This window comes from Rosa chinensis, chromosome 5, assembly GCF_002994745.2.
Source record: "Rosa chinensis cultivar Old Blush chromosome 5, RchiOBHm-V2, whole genome shotgun sequence".
NCBI lineage: Eukaryota > Viridiplantae > Streptophyta > Magnoliopsida > Rosales > Rosaceae > Rosa > Rosa chinensis.
The window spans coordinates 68,900,168-68,916,183 of NC_037092.1; the positions used below are offsets into that span (position 1 = coordinate 68,900,168).

General features: G+C 39.2%; 1 protein-coding gene across 2 annotated transcripts; it reads left to right on the forward strand.

The window, feature by feature from the left end:
- Positions 1–364: 364 nt before the first annotated feature.
- Positions 365–2,901, forward strand: LOC112168481 (small RNA-binding protein 11, chloroplastic). 2 transcript variants are annotated; one of them, XM_024305602.2, is made up of 5 exons: positions 365–801; positions 1,895–2,068; positions 2,234–2,302; positions 2,409–2,515; positions 2,683–2,901. In XM_024305602.2, the coding sequence occupies exons 2-5, from the start codon at positions 1,987–1,989 to the stop codon at positions 2,752–2,754; spliced, it is 330 nt and encodes a 109-aa protein (XP_024161370.1). In that variant the 5' UTR covers positions 365–801; positions 1,895–1,986; the 3' UTR covers positions 2,755–2,901. The 2 variants fall into 2 exon arrangements, with proteins under 2 accessions (XP_024161370.1, XP_024161371.1); XM_024305603.2 differs by lacking the exon at positions 365–801 and having other exon boundaries at positions 1,931–2,140.
- The last annotated feature ends 13,115 nt before the right edge of the window (positions 2,902–16,016 follow it).

The following is a 16,016-nucleotide window of genomic DNA, read 5'->3' on the forward strand; positions in this document are numbered from 1 at the left end:
GAGTTGACTCTAACTGAAAGAGGCCTACAGCTCCTCCGTAATAGTTGTCCAGGTATGTTCTTAGAGATACGCTTCTCGTACATGCATATATTGTTGAGAGTGAGTGTTCATTGTAAAAAAGAGAAAAAGTAAAGCAATTCTTCTTTTACAGTCTTCTTGTGAGAGTGAATTCAAGAGTGTCTCTTGTGAGATTTTTTTTTCCTCTTGTGATCTAAAGAGATTGGTGGTTGTAATCCCATTTTCATAGTGCAAGTTGTTTGCAGGGACGGAGCCACTTGAAGGGCTGTCTGGGCTGTCCCAAGGGAAAAATTGGGCCAAAAACTGCCAAGTATGGGTATAGCCCAAAAAAAAAAAAAAAAAAACTAATACTTTGCAAATTGCAATTAGGTTGCAGCTGTCGGTTCCGAGTTTCCGACTCCATACTCTCCAGTCTCCACTTCTCCAATCTCCAGTCTCACACTCTCACTCTCCCGGTCTCCCCGAGTTCAGACTTCAGAACTTCAGATCGGTCATCGGTGGTGGAGGAATCTCCCGGTCCCCAGTCTCCAGTCTCCAGTCTCACTCTCCTGGTCTCCAGCCACCGAGCTACCTCCTCGGGCCTCGGCTCCTCCGCCAGTCCGCCACCGTCCACTGAGCAACATCCACGGCTGACGGCTCCACTGCGGACCTGTGGACTGCGGTCTGCATCTCTGGATTCCCTGCATCTACAGCCCAGACAGCCCTGCTCCTTGAACTCTTGATTCTCGAAGGCATCAAATCTTCAAACTTCAATCCCTGAAGGGCTGAATCTTAGATTCTCAGGTAAACATCATATGCCCAAATACCCAATACCCATGCTGATTGCTGAATATTCGAATTGCTGTCTTGCTGAATGCTGATGATGTTTGACTGTTTGAAACTTTGAATCGTGAATTCATGATGTACTGATGTTGGGTGTTTAGGGTGAGGTCGTAATTCAGTAATTGGGAATTGGGAATTGGCGAATGGGTTGATGAAAGAATGATGAATGATGACTTGAATCACTTGATGTTGATAATTGGCAACTTGTTTGTAGATTGCCGCGTGATTTTTTCCTTCACATTGGAGGGTTTTCACGTTAAATATGGTGTCTCTATTGCTCTGTTGTTGATGTTGAAGTTCTAAAATTTGTAATATTGCTGCATAATCATCTTATCATCCCAGCAATCCTCTCATACCAAACCCTTGAGTGTCCTTAGAGCAAGATTTGAACAAGTATTTGAAATTTGCAAACCAATAAAAAATAAAGACGTTCTTTACCTTTTATTCTTTTGTTCATGAATGTCCAACTAAATTCCGGTTGATTCTCAAAAAACTATACCTCTCATTCCTTTGTTCATCTTTTTTAATAAACAGAGAAATAGCTTAGACGGCTCACCCCCTATTGAATTTTATTTTGAAGAAAATAAAAGAAAAATACAAAAGGAAGGAGGGGACATAAAACCAAGACTCCTCCAAAGAAAACAATCGGAAGAGAAAACAAATGATAAATACAAGAAGAAAGTATAACTAATAACGAACATGAAAATTAGGCAACCCTAAGGAGTCATTCCGACAATGAGAACGAATAAGATCTGAGGGTATGTCCCACCATGTTAAACCAGTAGAAGAGAGACCTATGTTAGCAAAATCATCTGCAGCTTGGTTGCCCTCATGATAGATGTGTGAAGAACGGAAATGTATTTGAGAGATACGATGCAAACAATTATGCCACTCATTCCTTTATTCATCTATTTTACTCTGTAACAGTATAAAATAATTAAATATGGATAATTCTTAGTTCCACCTTTTTCACATTTTTTTGTCTTTTCAAAATTGTGAGGGAAGCTTTTAACTTCGAATCTCTTTTCCTTTGATTTTTTATTTCTTAAATAAGGATAAAATACAATATTGAAAATACCCTTTTCGAGTGACGAGAGGGCCAACAAGCCCAAAAGATACTCCAAACAAGTTGGGCCGGGCAACTTCATGTTAGTAATCAAGAAACCCGACTCTTGCTCAACACCATACGCTAGCCTCTGCTTCCAGAAGCCGTCTTCACTTCGGCCAGGTGAACACAATCTGCGATTTGGGTTTGACAGATAGATGGCTAAAAGATTAAGCTCGAAGCTCTTCGTCAGCAGTACTCACTCCCACTCTATTTCGTTCTCTTAAAGTTATATATATTTCGGGTTTCTTTTAAAACCATAGTTTGATCCTTTGCTTTGTGGCTTAGGATTATCATCATACACCACTAATGAAGGACTCAGGCAGATGTTTTCACCTTTTGGAGATGTTACAGAAGGTTATTTCTAATTCCCAGAACGATTTTTCCCCAAATTATTGTTTCTTCATCTTAATTTTTGGAAATTTGTGACCAATGTTTAACCTTTGTGTTTTTTCCAATTCAGCTAGGTTAGTTATAGATCGTGAAACTCAAAGGCCAAAAGGTTTTGGTTTTGTGACATACAAGTCTGTGGTTGAGGCACAGAAGGCTTTGAAGGTCATGGATGGCAGGGTAATTTTCTCATTTTCTGTCCCTCCGGTAAAAAAACCCAATTCATAAGTATATTACTATGAACCAAGACATTGCCTTTATGTTTTAAAATTTGAAAATTTTGGATTGTGTTATTGTAAGTTACTTTGGGTCTTGTTTGTGATTAGCCGTTGTTAATGTTTGTGCAGATGGTTAATGGGAGGCTACTTTTTGTTGAAGTTGCAGAGACTGAAAGGCATTCAGAGGAAATCAGCTCTTGATGGTCATTATGTTGTTCCATATGTGTTTATCTTTGCCACTTGTTTCGAATTTGGTAGATTAGTTTGATTTACTGAAACTCTGAAAGTTCTTTGAACTCTTTGTTCACTTTGATCTTCTATAATATAACTGATTTCACAGCAGCAACATTTCCTCAGTTTTTAGTCTTTCTTTCAAGGCATGATTGACTTTTGTTGAGGAAGATATGTAGCGCTAGGTCGCTAGCGTCAACTGTTGAGTAAAATACACTGGCGTCAAGAGGGAGACACGGTTGGTGGTCTTCGCTACTCTGATGTCTAAGTCAGTCAATATATTTATATTAATAGCGTAACGTTAGACAAGTAATTAATGTATAATCAATAAAGAAAGATGAACATATCTTTTATAGGTGAAGAGGAGAGTGGACTCCATTTGGTTGCCGATGTAGGAATGATAGGGATCAACTTGGTGCCTTCTGATGCTTAAGCGAGGTCACTTTGACGCAGAGCGTGGCAATTTGTCAGAGGTGATATTGGCTTGAGTCTGAACTCAGGCGATGGCTCGCCTGGTGGTGTTCACTGAGGTCACACTTATGGTGGCGCTAGCACCTACAACAGCAACCTGGGGTTGGCCCAATATAGTTAATTATGCTAGGCAAATGCTTATATAAGTACAAAAAGTGATGTCCTGTAAACAAAAGAAATATATTTTGTTCCATATCCATGTAAAAAGAAAACTATCACATCGCGTACATTTCAAACCGATTACTTAGAGGCGATGTCTTGGGTGAGGAGGTGAGAATGGCTTTGGTTGTCGACTAGAGGTTTGACGAGGTAATGGCGGAGCAAGTGGATTAGATGGTGGTGAACATGGTGAGGAAAGAAGGTTGGATGATCAAAATGAGGAGGTTCGATTGGTGTTTCAAGGGTAGATGGTATAAGTGGAGTCGATTGGTGTGAAGGAATTTGATGCGAAAACGGAAGAGGAGATGGTGGAAAAATAGTGGGTGATACTGTGGTGTTTGAGAAAGAGGATTGAGATTGTAGGGTCTTGAATGGGAATTGTGATTCATCGAACACTACATGCCTAGATATATAGACTCTGGCAAATTGAATACCAAGACATCTATAACCCTTATGATTAATGACATAACCAATGAACACACATGCCTTTCTTCGAAGATTAAATTTGTTACTTGGATGGGGTCGAAGCCAAGGATAGCACACACATCTATAAGCTTTCAGGAATTTGTAGTCAGGAGTACAATGTAATAGCTTTTGAAGTGGAATGATGTTCTGAAGGGTTTTAGAAGGAAGTCTATTGATCAAATAGACAGCTGTATGCACAATTTCTGTCCAATATTGATGAGGCAATCCAGATTGGGAGAATAAAATTCTGGTGAGTTCAATGATGTGTTAGTGCTTTCTTTTTACAAGGCCATTTTGCTCAAAAGTATGTGGACAAGAAAATTGATGAAATATGCCATGATCAGCAGGAAAATTAGCAAATTGATTGCTACAGTATTCACTAACGTTGTCTGTTCTCAATATTTTAATGAAGAGATCAAATTGTTTCTATACTGAGCTCTTGAATTGCTTAGAAACGTGGAAGACATTGGCTTTGGAATGAGTGGGGAAACTCCAAGTGAAACGAGACAAGCATCTTGAATTGTTTAGAAACATGGAAGACATTGGCTTTGGAATGAATGAGGAAAATCCAAGTAAAACGAGACAAGCATCGATAAAAGTAACATAGTAATTGAAATTACTTAAAGATGTTATAGGTACAGGCCACCAAACATCCGAATGAATGATTTGAAGAGGAGCAGTACTGTTACATTTGGAAAGATAAATGGTAATCTAGAGCCTTTAGCCAGCTAATAATTTGACAAAAACTAGACTTGTTCTTGGTCTTGGATGTAGGGAGTTGGAAAGTGGACAAAATGTGGTTGAGCACCGAAGTTGAAGGATGACCAAACCTACTATACCAAAGAGAAGAAGAAACAGTTGAGGTGAAAAGAGCTGCTAGAGAGGACGGTCGATGAATGCAGAGATGAATGGGGTAGAGGGCTCCTTCAATAGGGCCTTGAAATAGAACTTTCCCTGATGTAGAATCCTTTACAATACAAGAATCTGGAGTAAGTGTTAGATCCATAATTACCTAGCAATTATTCCCTTAATCTTGCACTTTTGCTTAACCTTTTTGCTTATTTATAGATATATTTATTATGTTTTCCTTATTATAATAGGAAATTATGGAGAAACTTGGAAATGCACTAAAAAGTCAATCTTAGCACCTTTTCCTACTCCGACTAGGAGAAACCGAGCTAGGCAAGAAAATAGGAGCATCAGCCTGACCAAATGAACTCCAAATGAGTTGAATTTTACAGAGTGATTCTAGACATCCTGAGGATTATTTCATATGAGGAGTACAAGAACTGGTTCGGAGCGGAAGACCTTCAAAATATCAGTGCAAATTTCTGCACTAGAAGACAAAAACAAGACCTATACGGATTCTGGTAGCATTTCCAACTAAACCACAACAAACCAGGCCTTGAAAATTCCTAGGATGATCTACATACATGAAGGAATATTTGGCATGAAAGCGAAGGCCAATTCCGAAGTTTGGTTAGAGATTTAATTGGAGGAGGAAATTCGATGAAAAGGTGCAAAAGGACGAAAAGGGTCAACATCGGATTCCGGCCAAGAACATATGTGGATGGCAAGGAAGGGCTGTTGACTAGGCTTAGGCACTTGAGGTGGGAAGATATGGTGTAGGTTGTTTTGAAATTCAAAATTTGAAAGATGATAAGTGGTCATCCTCTTACAGCTTACACTTTTATCTCTTATTTATTCCCTTGTTCCCTTGCACAATGACCTTCCTACCCTTATTTTATCTCTTCCACCAAAATATCTTTAGGCTTTTAAGTCATTTTCATGAGGAATTAAAGAATAGATACACATTTTGTGCTTACACCTTTGATCTCCACCCTCCATTCATCACTTTTGGCCTATGTATAGACCCTCCCCTCACTTTGCAACTTTTTCATACTTTCCTTCATCCATTTCATCTCTTTCTCTCCCCATTTAGTCTCAATGTTCCTTAGTTCTTCATCATGTAGTTCATAGTTCTTACCTTTTGTGTAGAAAAAAGTGTATAGCTTCTTGGGTTTTGTTCTAAAGCAGAAGAGTCTACACATCTTTGATCAATCACAACTTTTTTTTTTTTTCCATACATTCAAGTCTTTGTTCTTCATTGTTTCTAAGAGTTTTGTGGATTTGTATGGTAATTTGGGTTTGAAATAACTGAAATTTTCATACTTTGAAACATCTCTCACTAGTTTTGCATCGAGGGGAGCTAGATAGAGTCTTGAGATTTTGGTTTGGTATCAAAACTACCAAACGGTAACCAACCACTTTCTCCACTCTTCCTCTCTTTTACTTGATGTTTATTATGTTTATGGCTTTGATGTATGTAACTATGGATTGTGAGTAAAATAAATTTGGGGCTATGCCTAAGCCCTAGCCAAACGCATGTATAAAACAATGTGATGCCACGTTTTTGATGAATATGCATGTTTTGAGTCCTTTAGCTACTTTACTTTATTGTTTTCTTACATGTGTTTTTAGATTTGTCACCTAGAAGCATGTTGTAGGAATTAATGAAGTTGGAAACTTAAACTTGACAATCTTTTGTAACCGAGAAGCATGTGTAGCTAATAGGATCTTACGAGAAGAACTACATTGCTTGGGTTCCGTACCTTAAAATTAATGCTTGGTGCCATGAGTTTAAGATCTCTAGAGGCCTTAGGCTTTATGACATCAAATCCCTTTTATGTTTTAGAGAATGTAAATGGGATTATGGTTGTGTGATCTAGTTTTGCTTCAGCGACATGTTTAGGTTGCATAATTAGTTGGTATCTCAGTTTCTCTAGCTAGTGAAAATCGAGGGAGAATTTATCAAAGTATGTTGTTATTTGAAAATGGGTTACACTATATGCATGAGAGAGGCTAGGTGCAAAAGCTAAGCTCCTATTTATCTCATTGATCAAAGTCTCTATTTTTTATTTTTATTAGCTTAGTTAATTTTTGTGCAACTTAGTTTATTCTAATTAAAATCAACCAAGCCGTTCACTACTACAATTGTTAATACCATCCTAATGATATTTAGCTTCCAAAGGCTTAAGGTTGTGAACTTGTAAAAATGTAGACTTTACATGATTTGTCTAGGTTCCTTTTCATTGTGATCTAGTTAGGGTAGAGTTAATCCCTTGAGTACGATACTCTCACTTTCCTTTTATTAAAACTTGATCTCCAATACTTAGGAGTAGGGCACATCATCCACAAATTTACACATATTTTCTTACTCGTGATGCGACCCAACAGTAAGAATGAAGTAACAATGATTGTCATTAGAAAATTGATTGACAGATTATAAATTTTGTGAAGCAGATGAAACATGAAGAACATTGTTAAGAGTAAGGATTGAACTAGATTGAGCAAAGGAGCCAATGTTTGTTGGAGTTGCAAAGGACGAGCTAATGTGTGTAATTGAGAGCTGCACACCAATTGAAGTTGAGACATTATCATTACTAGTGTATTCTAAGGCAATAAACATGGTGGAGAGGTCATTAATAATGTGGTTGGTGGCACCAAAATCACCATACCAAGTGGTGAAAAAGGCGATAAAGCTAGTGATTGTGGTGGAGCTTATGTAGCATAGTTTGCTTGAAGTGGAGCAGGTGGTGCTTGTCCTTTTTTTTTTGGTCAATAATGAAAACTCATTAAGCCACTCGGGCAAGCAAAAAGTCAATAGGGAAACAAAAACTAAAAGCAAGGAAAGAACAAGGTTGCTATAGAGAACCCAAAAGAAGAGGACACAGCCTCACAGCTAGCTAAAAGGAGGCCCTGGAAGACCATCACTTTTGAGAATGGAGACAATAGAGGTTGGAGGCCTGTTGGCCCAGTCCTGAGAGCGCAACCTCAACTTGGCAAGCTTGGCCACTGCATCTGCAACATTGTTAGCTTCACGAGGGTTCCAATTCCAATTGATCCAGGCAAATAAAGTTTTTAGGTGAGAGATCTTGTTGATACCAAGGGATATTCTCCAGTTCGGGGAGCAAGATGAATTGTTAAGGGCATTTAGGACTTCTTTGCAGTCCCCTTCAACAATGATCTTCTGGACTTTCATGTGAGCAACGAGCTGGAGGCCTTTAACCACTACCTCAGCCTCCACTTCAATGGCAGAGTTGTGACTCCCGTGGATGCTTGCACCAGCAATAGAGTGACCCCTGTGATTTCAGATAATGATTCCAACCCCACTATGATGACTTTCTTCGTTCCATGTTCCATCCACATTAACTTTTACAAAGGGGGGATTGGGGGGTTGCCAACTAGGGTGGGGTTCCTAACTAATCACAACTTGTTGATTTTTGGTCAGCAAGCTTGACATATTTGACCACTCAAAGATGCTCCTTTGAATATTCTCAATTGCGATGAATGGGTTTGGTTGGCCATGCTTCATAACAACCTCACACCTGTGCTTCCATATCTCCCATAAATGAACGAAAACACATTTCAACAAGTACTCTGACTCACCAGACAAGGGGGCAGCCTTTTGAGATATTTCCAGTAACCATGCTTCCAAGGTTGTGATTAGCTGTTTATCTGGTTTGTATCCAACTATGCCACCAAACCACACTATCGTGGTCCAAGGACACAAGAGCAAGCAGTGCTCAATTATTTTAGGAAATTCTCTACAGACTTGACAAATAGGGTTGGAGGCTAGCTTCCTTGAAAACAGGTTCCAACTTGTAGGTACAGCATTCGAAAGAGTCTTCCAAAGGAAATTTGAAATCTTTGGAATGGATTGAGATTTCCAAACCAATTTCCAGATTTTCGGGTTGACTTGCAGAGAAGAGGACGATTTACATTTTGTAACTGGTTTGAGAGAAGTCTTCAATCTGTGTAGCCACTTTTGACCGAGTAACTTCCATTCTTTGTATGTGGCCAGACAAATGTGTCGGACTCATTTGCATTTCCAATTGGAATGGCCTTTATAATTCTGATATCTGACCCTTCAAGGAACGGCTCAAGATGGCCGATGTTCCATTTTCTGTCCTCATCAATGATCTCTGAAACCAAGAGTGGAGTGAATCTATTGGATGTGATCGTGGGTTTGATCAAACCCCTATTTTTGTTTGGAACCCATCGGTCACTCCAGACATCAATTGCTCTACCACTTCTGACCTGCCATAAAGCGTTTTCTTTTATGGTGTCTCTCCCTGCCAGCAGACTTTTCCAAATCTAGGACAATCTAGCACCCTTTTTAGCCTTCAAGAAAGTGGTGTTGTCAAAATATCTGGCCTTCAAAACCTTATTCCATAGTGAGTCCGGGTTTTGATCAACCGCCAGCATTGCTTTTCCAAGAGAGCCTTATTATACGTCAGCAGCTCTTTAAAGCCTACACGTCCCTCCGACTTGCTTTTGCAAAGAGAGTCCCATGCTTTCCATTGGATTTTCCCTTTGTTACCATTTGATCTCCACCAAAAGTTAGCGATATCAGAATTTATCACCTTGCAAAGAGTACTAGGCATCAGGAAAACGGACATCAAGTATGCTGGGACGGCCATTGCCACTGCTTTAATTAAGATTTCCCTGCCAGCTTGGGATAATACGTCAGCTTTCCATCCATCCAACTTCTGCTTGATTCTATCCCTGATATAGATCAATGCCTTCTTTTTGGAATTTCCCCAGTGGGTTGGCAGACCAAGGTATATACCAGCTGGCTCCTTCGAAATATGTATGTTGAGCACGACTGCAATATTAGATTGAGTTTCTGGAGGAGTATTAGCAGAGAAGAAAATTGAGGATTTTTCATAGTTGACCGACTGTCCCGAGGCTACACAATAGGTATCAATGATTGAACACAAGGTTTGGCAGTTTGCCGTGGTGGCCTTCATGAAAAATAGTGCGTCATCCGCGAAGAATAAATGGGATAAGCCTGGGTAGTTTCTACTGAGTTTTAGACCTTGAAGAGCATTGGAGGATAAAGCAGCATATAGGTTTCTAGAAAGAACCTCCCTAATTAAAAGGAACAAATAAAGGGACAGGGGGTCCCCTTGTCTAATGCCCCTTAAAGGGTGAAACTTTTTGCCTTGTTTTCCATTAATCAACAGAGAGAAAGAGACAATCGTCAACACACTCATTACCAAACTCACCCATTTAGAGTCAAAACCAAATTTCAGAAGTGCTGACTCCAAGAAGTCCCATTCCACCCTATCGTAGGCTTTGTTCATATCCAATTTCAAGGCAAGCTCATGATCAGATTTTGAATTCTTCAACTGCAAATAGTGGTATGCTTCATGAGCAAGGATGAGATTATCTTGAATCTGTCTGCCCGGGACGAAGAAATTTTGGTGTTCCAAGATAATTAGGGGGAAAATTGGCTTGATTCTGTTTGCAGGAAGCTTAGATGGGATTTTCATAGAGTTGTTGCAGAGACTAATGGGTCTAAACTGGTTTACAGATTCAGGAAAGGGAACTTTCAGGATCAAAACAATGTTTGTTTGATTTAGAGTGTGAACAGAACATTCCCGATTGTAGAAACCGGAAACAGCTTGGTTTAAGTTATCTCGGAAAATCTCCCAGAATCTGCTATAGAAGAGGCCAGGGAAGTCATCCAGACCAGGTGCCTTGAAATTTCCAAGTTGTTTAGTAGCAGTATGAATCTCCTCTAAAGAGAAGGGTCTGGTAAGGCTTGAGTTTGGTCCACAGTATCAAGAGTATTTCCCCAATTCCTTGGGCCGGAGGAAGAGTAAAGATTTCCGAAGAAACTAGTAAGAGCCTCACGGATTTGACCCTCCTCCGAAATCCACTTATCAGAGTCAATACACAGACTACTGATCCTGTTTCTTTGTCTTCTGTGAAGAGTGGATAAATGAAAGAACCTTGTGTTTCGATCTCCTTCCAAAAGCCAATAGATCCTTGACCTCTGTCTCCAAAAACTCTCTTCCAGTTTCCAAGTTGCCTCAAATTTAGCCACATTTTGGAATTTTTGTCGGCATGCTTAAGGGTCATGGAGACACGTTAAGGTGCGGCAATAGTATGTAAGCATAGTAGGTGTGCTACTAAAATTGATACATATTGTAAGCATGCTTTAAAAGTTATTAAAAGCATGTAAAGGCATGGTCATAGCTCTAATTATGAGAGCGTGTATTGAGATATAGCTACTTACCTTATGCCGATTTGGAGTGACTTGGAGTTTGGCATTGATATAAGTACCCAAATTATGTTGGAGTTGTCCAAGCATGACGCTCCATTGTTCCGGCAAAGTACCATTGTAGAAGGCTCGTTAATTGAAGCGGTTGTCGGTGATTGTGTCTCCTTAACAGAAGGTAAATGATTAGCAATTTGGAAATATTAGATTTGACTAAATATGTGCTTTATGTAATCATATTTGAAGCATAGTGTAGCCGTTACTACATGACATTAGTTGGCAACTAAGTGTTTGAATATCATGTGCCGATGCAAATGTTAATTCCATTTGCATGGTGAAATGCACGTAGGACGAATATGTAATATGCATGTGTGATTGACCATGCAATTGCAACTTTGAATTCTCAGCAATTATCAATGACAGATAAGAAGCTAAACACATATTGTGTATGGAATTAAAGCTTAATTGCTACCATAAATGGAGTAAGAAACTAGCAGAAGTACCATGAATGGTGACAAGCCTAGCTTGTGGGTGATGGAACCATTTGGCAAACATATGTGGCGGTGATTATATTATAGATGTGTCATGTGCGTAGAGCATGCGGACTATAAAGCAACGACATAACACATTGTGCGTGGGTAAAGTGGCAGGTGTATGTGTCGTGCAATTGATGGGTGGCCTTAGGCTGTGTTTGTTTCGCGAAATCTGGGCATTAGAAAAGGCAAGTGTTTCCTTTCTTGTGTTTTCCTTTGTTTGGGATGGCCAAGAAAGAGAAAATGATTCCCAAAAGAAAGGAAAAAGAGGAGGAAACTGGTTCCCCCCAACCCACCTCAGGAAACTGGTTCCCCCCCACGGCCCCACCCACTTGCAAAATTATATGACTAAATTGTCCCTGCTCAAAATCATTATTTGCTTAGGGGTCATCATGGGCCGGGTTAGGGCCGGCCCTACCCTAAATTTTAGGGCTTAGGGTCGGGTCGGGCCAGGCCTAGTCAAAGTCAACAAAATTTAGGGCCGGGTAGGGTCGGGCCAGGGCTTAAATATGCTAACCCTTACCCGCCCGAAAAGCCCGATCCGTTAGGGCCGGGTCGGGCCAGCCCTCAAATAGGGCCAAATAGGGCCGAAATGGGCAAAAAAAAAGGCCTTATTTTGTTTAACAAAAAAAAAACATTATTTTTTTCTTCTCAAAATATGGCTTAATGGTATATATTGGTAATAAAAGACTCATTGTTTTTTATTGAACATATTTAATACACACACACACTTGTAACTTATAACATTTATTAATATTAGTTAAGGTGGTTATATTTAATTAACTATCTATATAAATCTCTCAATATTAATTGTTGTGTAACAAAGAAAATAGAAATTAAAGAAAACAAAACTTATGAAATCAATTACAAAGAGATCAGGAGTTCGAGCCCCATCAAGGGTGGGAATGGGGTGGGGTTTAAAAAAAAAAAAAATGACAAAGAAATAGATAAATTGCATACTATAGAAAAAAGAGAAACATAATTAAAAAATAGAAAAAATAAAAAAAATTTAGGGCTTATTCGGGCGGGCCAAAAATTTCGAAATGGAAATTAATCAATCTGACAATGGTCATATGCATATACAACAGTAGTAGGTATTGTGTAAAAAAATTATGTCGATCTGCATTAAATAAGGCACCAAACGGAGCGGTCAACACTTTGTATAAGCAAACTTCCGTAAGGGGAGCGACACCTTTTGAGGACAAACATCCCCATATTTTGACAGCAGGTGATAGACCCCCTCCCCATGAGAGTGTGGGAGCTAGATCAAAAAAAAAAAAAATTGCAAATTCTTGGTTATGAGCATATTTGTGTTAGGTTTTATTTAGGGTATGGAGTTGACCGGGTCGATAGAGACCCAACCGAAGGTGGAAGTGACTGAAATTTTTACCACTACCATATATTCATATACGAACGACATCCAACGGTGCATTTAAAAAAATTCCATTTCGTCCCCCATGTTGCTCATGGAGGATAACAAGCCTAATAAACGAGTTATACTACATTAATAGGCATATAAGGATTATATGTGATCCAAAAATTCTGAAATGGAAATCGACCAATCTGAAAATTCTCATATGTTTATACAACATTGATAGGTATTGTGTAAAAAAATTAGGCCGATCTGCCATGAATAAGGCGCCCAATGTAGCGGTCAATGCTTTGCACAAGCAAACTTCCCTAAGGGGAGCGGCACCATGCGCGGACAAACGTTGCAGAATTTTGACATCCGTAAGTAGACCCCCTACCCATGAGAGTGTGGGAGCTGAAAGATCGAAAAAAGTGAATTGCCAAGGACCGGTTAAGAGCATATTTGTTTTATGTTCTATTTAGGGTATTGAGTTGACCGGGTAGATCGAGGTCCAACCGAATGCGGAAATTGTTGAAATTTCTACCACTAACATATATTCATATGCAAACAACATCCAGCGGTTCATTTTAAAAAATTCCATTTCGTCCCCTATTTTGCTCATGGAGGGGAACAAGCCTAATAAACTAGTTATACTACATTACAAGACATATAAGGATTATGTGCGATCCAAAAATTTTGAAATGAAAATCGATCAATCGGAAAATTCTTATATGTTTATACAATAGTGATAGGTATTGTGTAAATAAATTAGGCTGATCCGCCGTGAATAAGGCACCTAACGGAGCGGTCAACGCTTTGCACAAGCAAACTTCCCTAAGGGGAGCGGCACCATGCGCGGACAAACGTTGCGGAATTTTAACATCCATAAGTAGACCCCCTACCCATGAGAGTGTGGGAGCTGAAAGATCGAAAAAAGTGAATTGCCAAGGACCGGTTAAGAGCATATTTGTTTTATGTTCTATTTAGGGTATTGAGTTCACCGGGTAGATCGAGGTCCAAACGAAGGCGGAAATTGTTGAAATTTCTACCACTAACATATATTCATATGCAAATAACATCCAGCGGTGCATTTTAAAAAATTCCATTTTGTCCCTCATTTTGCTCATTAAGAAGTTAACATTACATTGGTAAAATGGTTTCAACTCGACCAATTGATTATTTTTAGTTATGTTGATTACTTGATTTATTTCAAAATTGGTATTACATGAATATATTGTCCAATTTGAAATAATAGCTTTGTAATTATTACAGTTAATTAGTTAACAGTAATTATTGGTAAATATTAAAATACCCATAAGATTATATTAAAACGGCGGCGTTTTTGCCGAATTAACGGTTAATTCTTTAAAAAAAATTATTTTTTTTCTTCTCAAAATATGGCTCAATTTAAAAGACTCATTTCCTAATATGGCAGATTGAAATAATTTTCTACACTTCCATAGTTTTATACATATAACACATGTAATAGAAAATAACAAAAATAAAATATAAATTTTAGGGCCGGGCCGGGCCTAGCCCTTACGGGCTCAATCGGGCCGGGCTGTAGGGTAGGGCCGGGCTTTATTTGTGTGACCCATACCCTACCCTAAATAAAAAAGGGTCGGGCCGGCCCGCCCTAATGGAAGGGCTGGGCCGGCCGGGCTTAGGGCGGGCTTAGGGCCCAAGGGCCATATGATGAGGCCTATTTGCTAATATAACCAACTGGACTTGTTGTTTGTATGATTTTTGCACTACTCCTGCAATGGAAACTAAAATGTGTATTATTCATTTCTACTACATTCCTAGTCTTTCCAAACACTGGAAAGGAAAATTGCTGGGCATTGCAATTTCCCATGCCTATGGAAAGAGCAAGGAATTAATTTCCTTTCCTTTCCTTTGCGCGAACCAAACGCGGCCTTAGATTATAATTTATAAGCCATGCTTTTGTGTTGCCATGTGAATTATGCCTGTTATGCTCTCGAAAATATGTAGTCATTGTGATTTCAAGTGGATAACTTCCAGTGTGAATGGTTATAGTAATTGACATGTCAGTACATGTACATTGGAAATATAAGCAAGATTATTGTAAAGGTGTGATTGTGTGAACCTAGAATAATGAGTGTGTTATGTAAGCTAGTATAAAGTCATTAATTAGACAAAGATATATTTATATATGTACATCAGTTTAAAATTTGGACCCAGCCAAATATGCTTAGTTGACTTCCCCAGCTAGCTCATTTGTGGGCATGTGCTATTAATCAAATTGGATCACAACTATATATATATATATATAGCCATTCTCAGGTGCGGACGTCCGTACCTAAGCAAAAGGTACGGATTTCCATTTTTCCCCCTTTTCCGATCACACATTTAGATCTTAACCGTTCAGTTTTTAGGTCATAATGTATAGATCATCTCTGCAAAATTTCAGCCAAATTGGTGATTGTTAAGGCATTCAAAACTGCAATTTACAACACTGAATACGAACAGTTCAGAATCTGTTGAACTGGAACCATTCGTATTCATTGTTGTAAATTGCAGTTTTGAATGCCTTAACGATCACCAATTTGGCTGAAATTTTGCAGAGATAATCTATACATTAGGACCTAAAAACTGAACCGTTAAAATCTAAATGTGTGATCGGAAGGGGGGGGGGGAATAAAGAAGTTCCAACACTTAACTATTCATTTGATATTTAGCTCAACACTAGATATGTATGTCTCCATAACTGATGTAAACGGCGCATGAGGCCAACATAAACATAAATATATGTGAAGTGAATGTGCAGACAGGTGTCCCATGATGACAGCATGGTTAGGCTTTTGTTCAGAAAGAATGAGGGGTCTCGGGTGCCTTTGTGGGTGATGGGCTAGGAGTGAGTAGGGTATGGGCCTATTGGAGTGTCTAGGCTGGTTTGGGCTTGGGGAAATGATTTTCTTTGTCCATTCCACATGCGTTTTTGTAGTTGTGACAGCAAGTTTCAACCAATTTGGACTGGGATAGGGGTTTACCTTTATAGATGAGGGTGCATGTGGGGCAGGAGGCAAAGAGGAGTCTGGGCCTTGGAGTACCACGAGGGAATCTTGAGAGTTTGATAATTCACGCATTGAAAGCTGTTAAGTGCAATGTGATTATTATGGCCACATATTTGACAGCGAACACTTGGACCACCTGAGTTAATAGA

Coding starts and splice junctions, on each gene's coding strand:
- LOC112168481 (XM_024305602.2), top strand. CDS start 1,987: ATGTTAGTAATCAAGAAACCCGACTCTTGCTCAACACCATACGCTAGC. Junction 2,303..2,408: donor TTTTGGAGATGTTACAGAAG/GTTATTTCTAAT, acceptor TTTCCAATTCAG/CTAGGTTAGTTATAGATCGT. Junction 2,516..2,682: donor TGAAGGTCATGGATGGCAGG/GTAATTTTCTCA, acceptor ATGTTTGTGCAG/ATGGTTAATGGGAGGCTACT.